Here is a 16,218-nt window from a genome sequence, read left to right as displayed (position 1 = left end):
TTTAATTAAAAAACCCTTACAGTAAGTTCAGCTTTATAGAAACTCCGACATGCTCTTTAACTAGCTCCCTGTTTGGTTATAGACACGTAACTCTGATGCCCAATCGAGTTTAACCAGAGGATTTCCTGAAAGCAAACCGTCTGTGTGTTTGGGTGGATGTGTTTGTGGATTTACGACAGGGTGAACGTTGTTTTCTCCTCTGCTGTTTCTGATCAGTTAGTTTTCTTCTTTCTCCATTTCTGATGTTCTGTGCCTTTAAATCACGTTCTCGAAGAGCTGCAGAGACCTCATGATGTTCTCATCCTGTACAACACCAACACAACAAAGATGCTTAATCAGAGACTTCACAAGGACAGGTGGAGAGAGAGAGAGAGAGAGAGAGGAACACATAAAAGATAGTCATGCAAACTGTTAATAATATTACAACACATTAGAGACGGGGTGATTTCTAACTTTACAGATGCTTAATCAAAGCTGCAAGTCTCACTCACTGCCACTAGAGGACACTGTTCACTTTCGGAATGAACTTTAAGGCTGGCTATTTGCAATGTATACTGCAAAGTCTAATGTATATAATACTATAAATCTGAATTCCTGATCCTTATTATTAGTTAAATACTCTGCAGTTCTGAGCATGACGTCGTACCTCTGTACAGGAGACAATGAATTCATCCAGAGTGACGACTCCATCTCTGTTCTTGTCCATCTTCTGCAAACAAACAAACATCCATCTGTCTTTATATACAGTATTTATGAACAGATTTTGATACAGAAACAGACCTGTAGCCAGCCTGGTAAAAGAAGTGGACCTTTTTGCAGTTATTTGTCTCATTAATTTTATTATTAGGCTCAAATGCTGCATTTTACTGACATTTTAAGTAATACCTTTTTGCTGAATTGGCTTAACAGATGATTCCGCTTGGTCTTAAAGCCTTTTTCAATGGGCTAATTTCACTGTTTATGACGGCATAGCAATCAAAATAGGACAAATTAGCTCATGTATGGCAGAAATCCTGGACTTTTGTAAGTGGTCCAAGCTTTCGAACCAACTCCCAACCCCCTCCCCTCGCCCACGGGTAGTGGAGGTTCACAATCACAGTCTGACCTGAAACAGTGTTGCCAACTATTTTGAATGAAAAGTAGCTAAAGCCTGGACGAAAACTTGCTAAATGTTGCCAAATGATGTTACACTCTAATTTGCATATCAGTGACGTCATCACGTAGTATCTGACAAGCGTAAGCCCGTCATGTTCTTCTCTTTGAGGCGCCGTGTATTATATTATATTAAAACATTACATTCAGATGCACAAAAAACAGGTTCTCATTAACATATTACTTTGCGTGATGACGTTTTTGCGTAATCACAACTCAAAACTACATCTTTATGTTGTATATATATATTATATATCTTACACTACAGACAAAATAACTTTTTTATATTAATGCGAAATTCTTTATCCACAAACAAAAATTTCATAAATCTTCTCCCTTATTTGTCCATTTTTTTTAATTGAAATTGATTCCTTGCTTAAAGCTATACGTTTATCAAACAACAAAAAATTCTGCAAGTTGATAGAAACTTATGAAAATATCCTGCTTCCAGTTAGTCTTTAATGCTTTGTTTTTTGTTTGATTTTGTACTTCCCCTCTTTATTCTATTCCATTTTTTTCTCTTGATAAAAAAAAACTTATTAAAAATATATAAAATAAAAAATATAAAATAAAAATATGTAAAAAAAACATCTTTATGTAGTATACAAAATAATTAATGTTTTCTCAAACTGACTGGCCTCTTCAGCAAAAACATTATTTGAAATATGTCCATTTAGATTTGTATGAAAAATAGAGTTGAATCTGACAAGTGTAGTATCTGACAAGCGTAAGCTTAAAAGTAAGCTTTTTAAGTAAGCGTGAGCTTAAAAGTAATACAAACACTTTTTGATAAGAATTCTTACATTTTAAATATAACACTGATAATAAACCGGTACATTCTTTTAAACAACCACAACTTGTGTTCTTACTCTTTTTAACTTGTGAAATTAACACATTTGTGAAAGTGACAACAATTATAGCACTTTTGGAATTTATTGCTACCTAAATTACCAACATATCAACAAATATCAGTAAATTAAGAGTTATGAAAAACAATCTGAGCGAGCACTTAACTCTGAGTGAAGCCTGCAGCCACTGCTCTTTTGAGTCACTTTTTAAAAATTGCTAAAAGTAGCCAAATGAATGTTAAAAATTGTTACATTTGTTGCTAGGTGATTCCTAGGGTAGTATGAAAAGTTGCTAAATCTAGCAACAAAATTGCTAAGTTGGCAACACTGACCTGAAAGAAAGCGTCCACGTGTTGTTTTGGTGTGTCTGTCTTCAGCGCAGGATAGGTGAAGCGGCCCATCATGTCATATATGGCTTTCACAATATCCATCATCTCCTGAAACCAAAATATCGTTTTAATAAAGATGTGTAAAATATACAGTAAGTACAATATTTATGTACATTTGAAAGCAAAATTATGTTATTCTGTTTTAAACATTTCTTTCTTCTGGAGAAAGTCTTATTTTAATTTGGCTGGATTAAAAGCAATAAAATAATAAAAATAATTTTAAGCTCAATATTATTAGCCCCCTTATTGAGCAATATTACTTTTGAATTTTCTACAGAACAAACCACTGTTATACAATGACTTGCCTATTTACCCTAGTTAAGCCTTTAAATGTCACTTTAAGATGAATATTTCGGAAAACAATATGTGCTGTTATCATTAAATTAGTTATTAGAAATTAGTTATTAAAACTGTTAATATTTAAACATGTCTTATTTTATTTAAAAAGTGCATTAAACAGCACTTGGGAAATCTTTGAATAAGGCCTAATGTAACAGGAGAGCTAATCATATTGACTTCAGCTGTATGTGTTAAACACAAACACTTTATTGGTGCTATATGCAAGAATATTCATGAATTGATCAATTTATTTTCAACTGTTTGTAGCAAAACAAAAACAAGACCTTGCCCGATTCTCTCTTAAGGCCCTAGGTGTTTTTTTTACATGCATTTTTTATTTCTCTTTGCTATTTGGGCTTATTAGAACCTAATTAGAATAAAAATCTAAGTATCATCTTTTGATATGAGAAAATCATCCATATACAGTTGAAGTCAGAATTATTAGCCCCCTTTTGATTTGATTTTTTAAAATATTGCTCAAATGATGTTTAACAGAGGAAGGAAATTTTCACAGTATGTCTGATAATATTTTTTCTTCTGGAGAAAGTCTTATTTGTTTTATTTCGGCTAAAATAAAAGCAGTTATTAATTTTTTAAAAACCATTTTTGGGACAAAATTATTAGCCCCATTAAGCTAATTTTTTTTTCAATAGTCTACAGAACAAACCATCGTTATACAATGACTTGCCTAATTACCCTAACCTGCCTAGTTCACCTTATTACCCTAGTTAAGCCTTTAAATGTCACTTTAAGCTGTATAGAAGTGTCTTGAAAAATATCAAGTAAAATATTATTTACTGTCATCATGACAAAGAGAAAATAAATCCGTTATTAGAAATAAGTTTTTAAAACTATTATGCTTAGAAATACGCTGAAACAATCTTCCCTCCATTAAACAGAAATTGGGGAAAAAAATAAACAGGGTGCTAATAATTCAGGGGGGCTAATAATTCTGTCTTCAACTGTATGTGGACTCGTGGTTCCAACTTTTTTTTTAAGCAAATTTAACATAGAAATTTTTTTGGAAACTTGCTTTGACTATCAGAGAGTAAAAACAACATTTATTGCCATTTTGGACAGTTAAAAATAGTGTTTGTGACAGTGTATATGCTGCAGAACAGTTGCAAGATGACACTGTATGTCTGTAACAAAATATAAAACATTCAAAGTATTTTAAATAGCCACTTAAGAGCTAAAATGTGCTGTCCATGCATGTGGACACTCGGGCCCTAGGACGATTTAGGATAACTAATTTTGTCCCTAAAACAGATTCATGACACATTTACACAAACCCGTCACAAAAAGTCACGTTAAACCAACAGAATTAAATCATGTGGAACTGATGTACACAATTATATCAAGTCAATCCAATGCACTGTTTATTCAGTGTATGAGACACATACACACAAACACTCTTTGTACACACCTAGCACTAGCACTTGTACAGTAATCTTCATGAGGACTTCCCATTAACAATCTGCATTTTTACATTTACAAAATATTCATAATGTGCTGTTTATGAGCCGTTTTCCTCATGGGGACCAAAAATTGTCCAAATTTACTAATTTAGCTATACTCGTGGGGACATGTGGTCACACACACACACAAACACACACAATTTATAAGCCGTTTTCCTCGTGCCACCAAAACAAATGTCCCCACAAGGTCCAAATTTACTGGTATTGCTAAACTTGTGAGGACATTTGGTCTCACACACACACACACACACACACACACACACACACACACACACACACACACACACACACACACACACACACACACACACACACAAGTTTGTATAGCTATTTACATTTTAAAAACATTCATTCTCTGTGATTTATGAACCATTTTCCTCATGGGGACCAACAATGTCCCCACAAGGTCCAAATTTACTTGTATTGCTATTCATGTGGGGACATTTGGAACACAAGCTAAACACACATACACACACACACACACACACACACACACACACACACACACACACACACACACACACACACACACACACACACACACACACACCTGTACAGCTCAAAATTTATTGGCATTGCTATACTTGTGGGGACATTTGGAATACAAGCTACACACACACACACACACACACACACACACCTGTACAGCTCAAAATTTACTGGTATTGCTATACTTGTGGGGACATTTGGAATACTAGCAACACAAACACACACACACACACACACACCTCTTTGTTAATGTATCCATCTCTGTTGATGTCGTACAGGTTGAAGGTCCACTCCAGCTTCTCTGTTGTGGTTCCTCTCAGTAAGATGGACAGAGCCGTTACAAAGTCCTGACAGAGAGAAAGAGAAACAATGAAGAGGAATTCATCACAGAGGACACAATCTGAGAGTTTTCTGCTGACACAAACACATATATAAAGAACAATAGAAGAAATGCAGAGTAGAGAACAGAGAGAAACGTCACCTCAAATTTGATGGATCCGTTGTGGGAAGAGTCAAATGCGTTGAACAGGTAATGCGCGTATGTGCTGGCGTCTGCAGAGAGAACACAAACACACACACACTTTTGAAGCTGAGAACATTCACATGAGTCAACAACATTAGTTCACAATCTAACAATGATCAATAATATTTCTGTCATGAACACTCGAGATTTGGTATGGTAAAGAATATGTACAGGGTGGGCCATTTATATGGACACACCTTAATAAAATGGGAATGGTTGGTGATATTAACGTCCTGTTTGTGGCATATTAGTATATGTGAGGGGGGTTTTAAATAACTCGTGAAAGAATAACGTTACATTAAAACCCAGCACACCATTGTTTTTCATGTGAAATTCGCAATAAGTTAATTAAGGTGTCTCCATATAAATTGCCCACCCTGTATTTGGCAGTGTTGATGTATTTAGTCTTGGCGTTAAAGATCTACAACACTGCTGCTGTGACTTTGATTATTATGGCAGAGCAATTACCGAAACCTGCAAGTACCAGTATATACACAGACAAGCTGTCTGAGACTATAGCATGCTTCAGCAAACATAGTAAATATGTGTAACCCCCATAGCAGATCTAACACAGGTGGAGCTGGGGTGGAGGAGGGTCTCTGAAAACCTGCTGCAGCTCGTCACTTATCCTTTAGTTATTTATCTTGTGGTTTTCAGCATCTCCGAAAACGCGCTGCAGCTTGACAGCGTAAAATGACATGGGGCATTTAAACTGACTAAGAGCAAGCTCATTGGCTGCCGAGGAGGCAGCAACCAATCTCCTTCACCATGTAGTTTATGTTGCAGGAGCAGATTAGGTGACCTATCAGCCTGCATACAGTTTCATGGCAGAAAGTTCACTTAATATTTAATAGTAATAATACATTAATATTTAATAGACCTGAGCAAGCAAGAATATAAAGGATTTCAGATGATGCTAACCTTAATCCTACAGTAGCAAATGTACTGTAGGATGCACCTAGTATGCACTTTTATAATTTGTTTAAACAGTTGTGTGTCAGCAGTGTGTGGATATAAGCAGCTTCTAATGATTAAAATGTATTAATTGTGTTTGTTATAATCAGACTTTATAAAAACAGTCTGCAGAAACACTTTGATTGACATTTTCCCTTTGTACGTGTCATCAGAGGGGGAAAGCCCCGCCCACTAGTGACCATCTCTCCCTCATAAACATCAACAGTTCTAAGTGAGAAGCAGCCGTCAGCCATTAGAGTTTGAATCTGCCACTATGCTGACACATAGGAATTTGTAGCCCCGCCCCTTTTTTTAAAAAGTGCACAATCTCATTTGAATTTAAAGTGACAGTCGCCAAAACAGCACAATTTGGATCAAAGCCTGAAAGGGTCAGTTTCAGAGAGTTATAAAACATTATCTGTGTGGTATTTTGAGCTGAAAAATTCTCATCATACACGCTCTATGGACATCAGAGACTTATTTTACATCTTGTAAAAAGGGACATAATAGGTCCCCTTTAACTAACATCAACTAATACCACTGAAACTAAAACCACCCGTTTGACTGATCCATGCTTGCCATTTTAATCTTTGGATTAAATTATATGAATATTTTTACTTTATTTTTTCTTTTGTCTTTTATTGTAAATCGCTTCGAATCAACTAAGGTTTTACGGATTTAATTGTGCTCTATATATAAAGTTTGCCTAATAATGATAAACCACCACAATACAAAATATATAAATGTCAGTGATTTCACTGTCGTGAGCGAGAAACACACTGACCTCCATGAGGAAAGAACTGAGAGTAGATCTGCTTGAACGTCTCCTCATTGACAACCCCGCTGGGACACTCCTGAAACACACACACACACACACACAAAGATGATTGTGTGTAGATCTGGTATTCATAACATTATAGGGCCAAATGTGTCCGCAAGCATAGCTGTCACGAACACCAGTGATCTAGCATTTGCAGGTTGCTGGAGAACTACACATTTGCTTCAATGAACTACTACTCCCAGAGGTCTTTGCACTCACACACCAGTTCCCGATCCCTCCTGATTGCACACACTAAGCTGGAAGCCCAAGATGGACTGATTACCAAGACTATAATTGCATCTCACTCACTACACACACACATACTTGGCTGAGTCTTGTTATAGTGTAAGTGAGCATTATGAAGTGTTTTCTTGTCCTGCCTTACTGTGTTTTGACCCTTGTTTGTTTCTTCGTTTGTTTTTTTGCCACCTGTCCTGACCATACCATGATTTGACCTTGCTTTGGATTATCTACATGCTCCTGTTTGTCCCTGTTTTGACCTTTGCCTGTCTGACTATTCTGTTTAATAAAGCTGCATATGGATCTTCGCCTCTGGTGAACCGGCCTCATTATAGTATAGTAATACCTGTAATTTTAGACCTTTTTTTATTTTAAGACAGCTTATAGACTGACGTTTTTTGAAAATGAATATTGTTTCCTGTGAGACTTGAATTTCGGAGTAGGGTTTGAGTAAGGGGAGAGAATAATGTAGAGTGTGTACAGTAGAAAATGCATGTCTATGTGAAGTCCCCATTAAGTATGAAAGCCCCCAAATTGTGTGTGTGTGTGTGTGTGTGTGTGTGTGTGTGTGTGTGTGTGTGTGTGTGTGTTTGTGTGTGTGTGTGTGTGTGTGTGTGTGTGTGTGTGTGTGTGTGTGTGTGTGTGTGTGTGTGTGTGTGTGTCTACATACGTTCTTGAAGCCCCTGTACAGCACTTGCAGCTCTTTCTTGTTGAAGTTAGTTTGAGCTTCCAGCTGCTCCAGACCTTCAGGACGATGACAAACTATCGACAGCTCCAGATCATCATCCAGCTTATCTAAACACAGAGAGAGAAAGAGAGAGAGAGAGAGAAAGAGAGACTTACAATATAATTCTAAGGTGTGCCGTTATTTTGAGAACGTTCCAGAGAGAGTAGTTCCGGCAGGTTTAGAGAGCATTACAGCTCCATATCACTCCGCCAAATGATTAAAGTTATTTCACAGTCAAAATTCTCATCAAAACACAACAGAAGGCTTTGAAGGAGATGTTGAAGACATCAGGAGAAGTTTGAGCAGGACAAATGTCTCAAATACAACATCTCAACAGATTTATTAGAAATAAAATGAGATTATTAGAATTATTAAACATAATGAGAGAGTTCACTTTGCATCATGACCACTTCAGTACCTCAGTTGTGCATTATTTTCTAATAATCCAACAGCCCATAATCAATTATTCCTTACATGTTTTGTGATGTTTAATCACATCAGAATGATTTCTGAAGCATTGTGGTGACACTAAAGAGTGGACAAATAATGATGCTGAATATTTGGCCCCGAATCATAGAAATAAATGCATTAAATCTATGTATGTATTAAATCTATAGTAGTATACTATATTTACATTCATTCATTTTTCTTCAGCTTAGTCCCTCATCATGGGTCGCCACAGCGGAATGAACCACCAACTATTCCAGCATATGTTTTACATACTGTAGCAGATGCCCTTGAAACCCCAACCCAGTACTGGGAAACATCCATACACCCTTACATCTACACACACACACACACACACACACACATATACTCATGCACTACAGCCAGTTTAGTTCATCCAAACCATCACTGCGAGATGTATTGTTTTTTTGATACATGCTTCGAAGCCTCTGCGCACAACGTCACGTCACTATTATTTAGTTTAATAAATGAATTTTGCTGCACATGGATCTTCTTTTTGTGAGACCCTCCCGTGACAGGGTTTTGGCCTTTCATGAGAAAAAGTTTGGCCACTGCTGATCTATGAGTTTCTTTCTTAGATGTTCTGTCTTGTTTCTAGTCTAAATATCTAAAGATTCTTAAATCAAGAAGCATTTTCTAGACAAGCAAAACACATTGTCTTGTTTCCAGAAATAATATGCCAATATTAAGTGAGTTTTTCCTTAAAACAAGCAATATACTCTGACAATGGGGTAAGCAAAATAATCTTACGTCAAAGGAAAAACAATATTGTTTCATCGTATCAGAATGATTTCTGAAGCATTGTGGTGACACTATAGAGCGAACAAATAATGATGCTGAATATTTAGCACCGAATCATATAAATAAATGACATTAATTCTATGTATGTATTAAATCTATAGTAGTATACTATATTTACATTCATTCATTCATTTATCTTCAGCTTAGTCCCTTATCAGGGGTCGCCACAGCGGAATGAACCACCAACTATTCCAGCATATGTTTTATAAACAAGCAAAATAATCTGACAATGTGGTGAGCAAAATAATCTTACGTCAAAGGAAAAACAATATTGTTTTGCTGACTCCATTAGCAGATTATTTTGCTTGTTTTAAGGAAAAACTCACTTAATATTGGCATATTTTTACTGAAAAGAAGACAATAAGTTTTGCTTGTCTAGAAAATGCTTATTGATTTAAGAATTTGTAGATATTTAGACTAAAAACAAGACAAAAAATAAGCAAGAAAAGCATTTTTTTTTTTGCAGTGCATGCATTCATGTATCTGATTTCAACCAATTTTGTTCTTTAATAACTGAGACCGAAACCAGTAATGAAAGCTTCAGACGTACAAGAAGTACAAACAAAATAACAATAAAAATCTACCATTAAGTTAAAAACTCAAGATTACAAATGATTATAAATGCAATAGCATAATCTCAATTATACTGAAACACAACAGATTCTGCACATAAACTTTGTGGTAGTTCAAGAACATCAGTAAACATGAATGAGCTGTATTAAAGAGACAAACTCGCATATTCCAGGCATGTTAAATGATAATGCATAAGGACAAACCACTGTGTGTGTGTGTGTGTGTGTGTGTGTGTGTGTGTGTGTGTGTGTGTGTGTGTGTGTGTTTGTGTGTGTGTGTAGGAAGGACACACACAGGTGAGGTCCAGGGTGATGTGCCTGAGGCTCTCAATGCTGCTCAGTGTCCTTTAGACACACACACACACACACACGTTTGTTTTTGTGAAAAGTGGGGACATTACATAGGTTTCCATTCATTTTATCCAGCCCAAACCGTATATTACATTGCCCTCACCCCACCCCACCCCTAAACCCAACCATCACAGCAGACTGTGCAGCTTTACTCTCTGATTAAACTCATTCTGTAGGATTAGTAAGCATTTTGAGAAATGAGGACGTCACCAATGTCTTCATATTTCACCTCTTTTTGTAATAGCTGTGTCATACCCATGTCATTATACAGATTTGTGTCCTGATATGTCACAAAAACACGTACACACACACACACACAGAGAAATCCTTATGGGGACTTTTCATAGACACAACAATATTTTTATTTTTCTACTAAACAGACTGTATATTATCTCCTCCACCCCTAAACTCAACCCTCAGAGGGGACAATCTGCATTTTTACCGTTTTGAAATACTTCATTCTGTGTAATGTATGAACCACTGTTATCAAGGACCACCAAAAAAATGTCCCCACATGGTCAAAATTAACTGGTACTTGGCCATATAATGAATACAAGGCACACACACACAAACACACAAAATTATCATCACACACAGGCACACACACACCTTGATCTGATGAGTCCTATTGTGTGTTTTACTCAGCATTTGTGCTGATGAGTGAGAGTGACTGTGTGTGACGTTAAGCACATCTCTCGTTGCTCATGAGTCCGAGTGTGTGTATATGTATGTGTATGTGTGCATGTGCCTGTACATATATGTTTGTGTGTGTGTCTGTGTCTCTATATATATGTATGTATGTTTGTATATATATGTGTGTGTTCGTTCGTATGTATGTCACTCACCCTCAGTGCTGATGAGTCCCAGTGTGTGCAGGAGTTTCAGGGCTCCACACAGCAGCAGAACTATGGCTAAAGTTTGCAGTCCTTCTCCTTCCCCCTTCTCCATCACTCCTCATTCACTTTATTAATCTTATTTCCGTCTCTCTTTCACTCCAGTCTCTTTCTGAATTTGCTGAGTCCCCAACATCCATCTTTATATACACACACACACACACCTCTCTCTCTCTCTCTCTCTCTCTCTCTCTCTCTCTCTCCCAGTTTGTCCTCTTTCTGACTCTACCCCTCTCTTTTTCCCCTCTGTCAACACAATACACTTTTAAAGTCCCTTTATTTACCAGCGGTCGCCACAGTGGAATGAACCTTCAACTTATCCAGCATATGCTTTATGCAGCCGATGCCCTTCCAGCTGCAACCCAGTACTGGGAAACACCCATACACACTCATTCACATACACTACGGCCAATCTGGTTCATCAATTCTCCTATAGCGCATGTGTTTGGACTGTGGGGGAAGCCCACGCCAACACGGGGAGAACATGCAAACTCCACACAGAAACGCTAACTGATCCAGCCAGGAGTCGAATCAGTGACCTTCTTACTGTTAGACCACAGTACTAACCACCGCGCCACCCTTGTCTATATCAATACAGCTCATTTATGTTTATACACCTCGTTTAGGTTTCATTCAAATGACTTCAATTAACAATCCTGCATTATGGACTCCGAATGACACAAAAGTGTGTGTGTGTGTGTGTGTGTGTGTCCTTCACACTCAGGTAAGACTGCAGCCCCAGGTGAGTCCTGCCCTCAGGTAGGGCATTAAAAACAATGTCAAATCATTGTGTGTGGTTGTGTGTGTGTGTGTGTGTGTGTGTGGTTGAGTGTGTGTGTGTGTGTGTGTGGTTGTGTGTGTGGTTGTGTGTGTGTCTCATGCATCATAAAATTGCTGCAATAAAATAATCCACAATATAAATATAAAATAAACCCTTACACTTGTATTGCCATTACTAAAAAAAATTACTCATGAACTACCACAAATTGGGGTGACAGGGTGGCACAGTATGTAGCACTGTCACCTCACAGCAAGAACGTCGCTGGTTCGAATCTCGGCTGGGCCAGTTGGTGTATATGTGTGGAGTTTTGCATGTGTTAGCATGGGTTTCCTCCAAGTGCTCCTGTTTCCCCAACAGTTCAAACACATGCGCTATTGGGGAATTGATCAACTAAATTGGCCTTAGTGTATGAGTGTGTGTTTGTGAATGAGAGAGTATGGGTGTTTCCCAGTAATGGGTTGCAGTTGGAAGGGCATCCGCTGTGTAAAACATTCATTTATTTTGGCTTAGTCCCTTTATTACTCCGGGGTCACCACAGCGGAATGAACCGCCAACTTATCCAGCATGTTTTTACGCGGCGGATGCCCTTCCAGCCGCAACCCATCTCTGGGAAACATCCACACACACTCATTTAAACTCATACACTACGGACAATTTAGCCTACCCAATTCACCTGTACCACATGTGTTTGGACTGTGGGGGAAACCGGAGCACCCGGAGGAAACCCATGCGAATGCAGGGAGAACATGCAAACTCCACACAGAAACGCCAACGGACCCAGCCGAGGCTCGAACCAGCGACCTTCTTGCTGTGAGGAGATAGCACTACTCACTGCACCACTGCGTCGCCCTATCATTTTAACAATGACTGTTTCAATAATGTTTTAATAAACTCTGATGCTTTAAGAGGCTCTGGAAATGAGATGTGCAGATATTATATGTACTGCAGTGAACTGATTAATTTTTACATTGGACTTTAAAGAAAGTTTAGCTGAACTGTGCATCATGAGGATTTAATTCAGCATTTTACCAATAATTCCTGCATCACGATTTTTAAGATGGCCACTAGATGGAGACAAACATCAACAAAACACGTCAGAGCTGGAGGAAATCACTGATTCAGAAATGCGCTGCTGTGTGTATGAATAAACACACTAGAACACGTGACAACACAAACCCTCACTCAAACATTTCACACATGCTGTATAACACTACTGCTGTTCCTAACCCAGAAGAGCTCGATTTCAGTGCACTACACGCACACACACACACACATACACACACACAAACGCACACACGCGTCCAAAGACGTGTGTTTCACTGTAATCCTTCAGTTTAAACCGCTAGTTTGCATAATCTGAATTAGCATAATCATTACATTACCATAGCAATTGAGGAGAGCTCGGTTTCTGAGAGCGAGGGCAAAATATATCCACACACACGCACGCACGCACGCACGCGCACACACACACACGCGCACAATAAGAGTGAGAGCACAACATATCCACAGACATACACACACACACACACACACACACACACACATCCACAAAAATCTCTAACCCATTTATACACAGACACACACACACACATTTCTCTCACAATTACACACACAAATCTCTCAAACACATTCACACACACAACACTCAAATACTCAAAAATACACACAAGCACCTTTCACAAATACACACACAAATATTTCAAACATATTCATATACACACGCACACACACACACACACACACACGCACGCACAAACACACACACACACACACACACACCTTTCACAAATACAAACACAAATCTCTCAAACATATTCAAACATACACACACACACACACACACACCACAAATACACAAAAATCTATCAAACACACTCACACATAACTCTCTCAAACACACACATGGGTGCACACACACACACACACACACATATCTCTCAAATGCATTCATAAACATACACACACCACTACCAAACACATCTAAGCCATTGTTGCGGATTAACAAAGGTGTTCCTCAGAGCTCAGTTTTAGGCCCTCTTTTAGTTCTTTGTATTTTTTATTGTTATTATTATTATTATTATTATTTATTACATATATATTACATATATTATTTATAATATATATTTTTATTATATTTGTTGCCTAGAAACCAAAAAAGCTCATTATTATTACTGTAAAAAAATGAATGGGTAAAAATCTAGTCATTATGTTGGGTTAAACGAATAACCCAAAATGCTGGGTCAAGTAAAAATGTATTCTGTCCAACAATTAATCAGCAACTGATGCTAAAAAAGCAAGTGGATTTCTATTTAACAGTCAATTCTGTTTTTACTCCATGGATGTTGCAGTGCTCCCTATATCCTACACTGTATGAAATGCAGTGTTCCGCACATATCGTTCATGTTGTTCAGACACAAATCGATTAAGTTAGCTAAACAAATTTCAGTGGATTAAACAATTTAAAAATTAAGTTGTCCCAAAATAAATTCTCAATAATTGTGTTGTTTAAACAAATGACTCAGAAAGTTCAGATCTAGGCCATCATCGCGCATTAACAAAGGTGTTCCTCAGGGCTCAGTTTTGGGCCCTCTTTTAGTTATTTGTATTATTTATTATTATTATTATTATTATTATTATTATTATTATTATTATTATTGTTATTATTTTATTATTACAATTATTTATTATTATAATTTAATTATTTTTAATTATTATTATTATTATCATTATTATTATTATTATTTTATTATTACAATTATTTATTATTATAATTTAATTATTATTAATTATTATTATTATTATTATTATTATTATTATTATTATTATATTTGTTGCCTAGAAACAAAAAAAGCTCATTATTATTACTGTAAAAAAAAAAAAGAATAGGTAAAAATCAAGCCATTATGTTGGGTTTAAAGAACAACCCAACCTGCTGGGTCAAGTTAAAATGTGCTCTGTCCAATAATTAATCAGCAACTGATGCTAAAAATGCAACCTGATTTCTATTTAATAGTCAATTCTGTTTTTACTCCATGGATCTTGCAATGCTCCCTATATTGTATTTTCTGTTTTAATTGCCTAGATCTGTCTGTAACATGCAGGCCTGTTGTCAAGCAATGTGCTAAAAATGACAATAAAACCGACTTTGACTTTGAAGTGTAAACCAGAAACTCACATCCAGACACATTACGCGTATAAATAGCTCAGGTAAACTCTCTGTGGCTCTCAAAAACACACAGTGAGAGGAGCTTCTGCTGCAGTTCTCCATCAGTGTCCACAACAGGCGGAAGAGAAGAAGAGAGAAGAGAAAACTTGTATGACAATCAGTATGAGCCAATATAATGCCTGTAAATAAGATGTGCCGGAAAATATGCACTTAGATAATATTCACGCACACAAAAAATGAAAATGATCCATGGACAGGCACTGAGGAGGACTTCTAGTGGACAAACCAGATGCTAATATTCTCAATTGTTCACTGCAGAAGCATCATTAATTAGTCCATCTGATACAAACAAAGGCGTTTTTAACATAAAACAAGGTGCCTGAATAGTGATTTAACAAACAACGAGCACAACCTGGAGAACACAACCTGTGTGTGTGTGTGTGTGTGTGTTTGTGTGTGTGTGTGTGTGTGTGTGTGCGTGTGTGCGTGTGTGTGTGTGCGTGTGTGTGTGTTTGATGAAGCTGTAACTGCAGGCAGTGTGGGTGTGCAATTCAAGACGTCTGAAATATTCACTAGAGGAAAACCCACAGCCGCAGGTTTAACACACTCACACATGCACACACACACACACATGCGCAAACACGCTGAACTCTAAAGCAAAGTCTAATGTGCTTCTCAGCGTCGATATTAATTCAAAACAGTGGTGTACTGCAGATATGAGGTAACCTGCGCACCTTTCTGAAATACTGTCTGATGCTCCAATGGGGTCTGATTAGGTTTTGGGTAGTTGAGATAGTATACAGCGCTTTTATAATAACTTGTGCATATATAATTACTCTTATTGGAGTCATTTCTGAAGGATCAAATAACATGTGAGTATTAATGCTGAAAATTGAGCTTTACAGAACATGAATAATAATAATAATAATATAAATAATAATAATAATAATAATAATAATAATATAAATAATAATAATAATATAAATAATAATAATAATAATAATAATAATAGTAATATAAATAATGTAAATGATAATAATAATCATAGCAATAATAATAATATAAATAATATAAATAATAATAATGATGATAGCAATAATAATTATAATAATAATAATAATGATAATATAAATATTAATAATAATATTATTATAAATATTATAAATAATAATAATAATGATGATAGCAATAATAATAATATTAATAATGATAGCAATAATAATTATA

The 16,218-nt window shown here is 36.6% G+C and overlaps 1 protein-coding gene across 4 annotated transcripts in view; it reads right to left on the bottom strand.

The window, feature by feature from the left end:
* Positions 1-248: 248 nt before the first annotated feature.
* kcnip1a (Kv channel interacting protein 1 a) overlaps positions 249-16,218 on the bottom strand; it is a 58,913-nt gene continuing 42,943 nt past the window's right edge. For 3 of the 4 annotated variants that reach the window (XM_073922437.1, XM_073922439.1, XM_073922438.1), the window contains exons 2-8: positions 7,903-8,027; positions 6,957-7,026; positions 5,177-5,247; positions 4,935-5,042; positions 2,333-2,437; positions 647-709; positions 249-303 (exon numbers count right to left, since the gene is read on the bottom strand). In XM_073922437.1, the coding sequence (XP_073778538.1) occupies positions 256-303; positions 647-709; positions 2,333-2,437; positions 4,935-5,042; positions 5,177-5,247; positions 6,957-7,026; positions 7,903-8,027 (590 nt within the window). In that variant the 3' untranslated portion in view covers positions 249-255. Of the gene's footprint in view, positions 304-646; positions 710-2,332; positions 2,438-4,934; positions 5,043-5,176; positions 5,248-6,956; positions 7,027-7,902; positions 8,028-10,996; positions 11,136-16,218 lie in introns of those variants that run through there. The other variant, XM_021470814.3, reaches the window with a different exon arrangement.

Source organism: Danio rerio, chromosome 14, assembly GCF_049306965.1.
Source record: "Danio rerio strain Tuebingen ecotype United States chromosome 14, GRCz12tu, whole genome shotgun sequence".
Taxonomy (NCBI): domain Eukaryota; kingdom Metazoa; phylum Chordata; class Actinopteri; order Cypriniformes; family Danionidae; genus Danio; species Danio rerio.
Note: the sequence above shows the minus strand (reverse complement) of the source record. Positions and strands in the feature narration are given on the sequence as shown.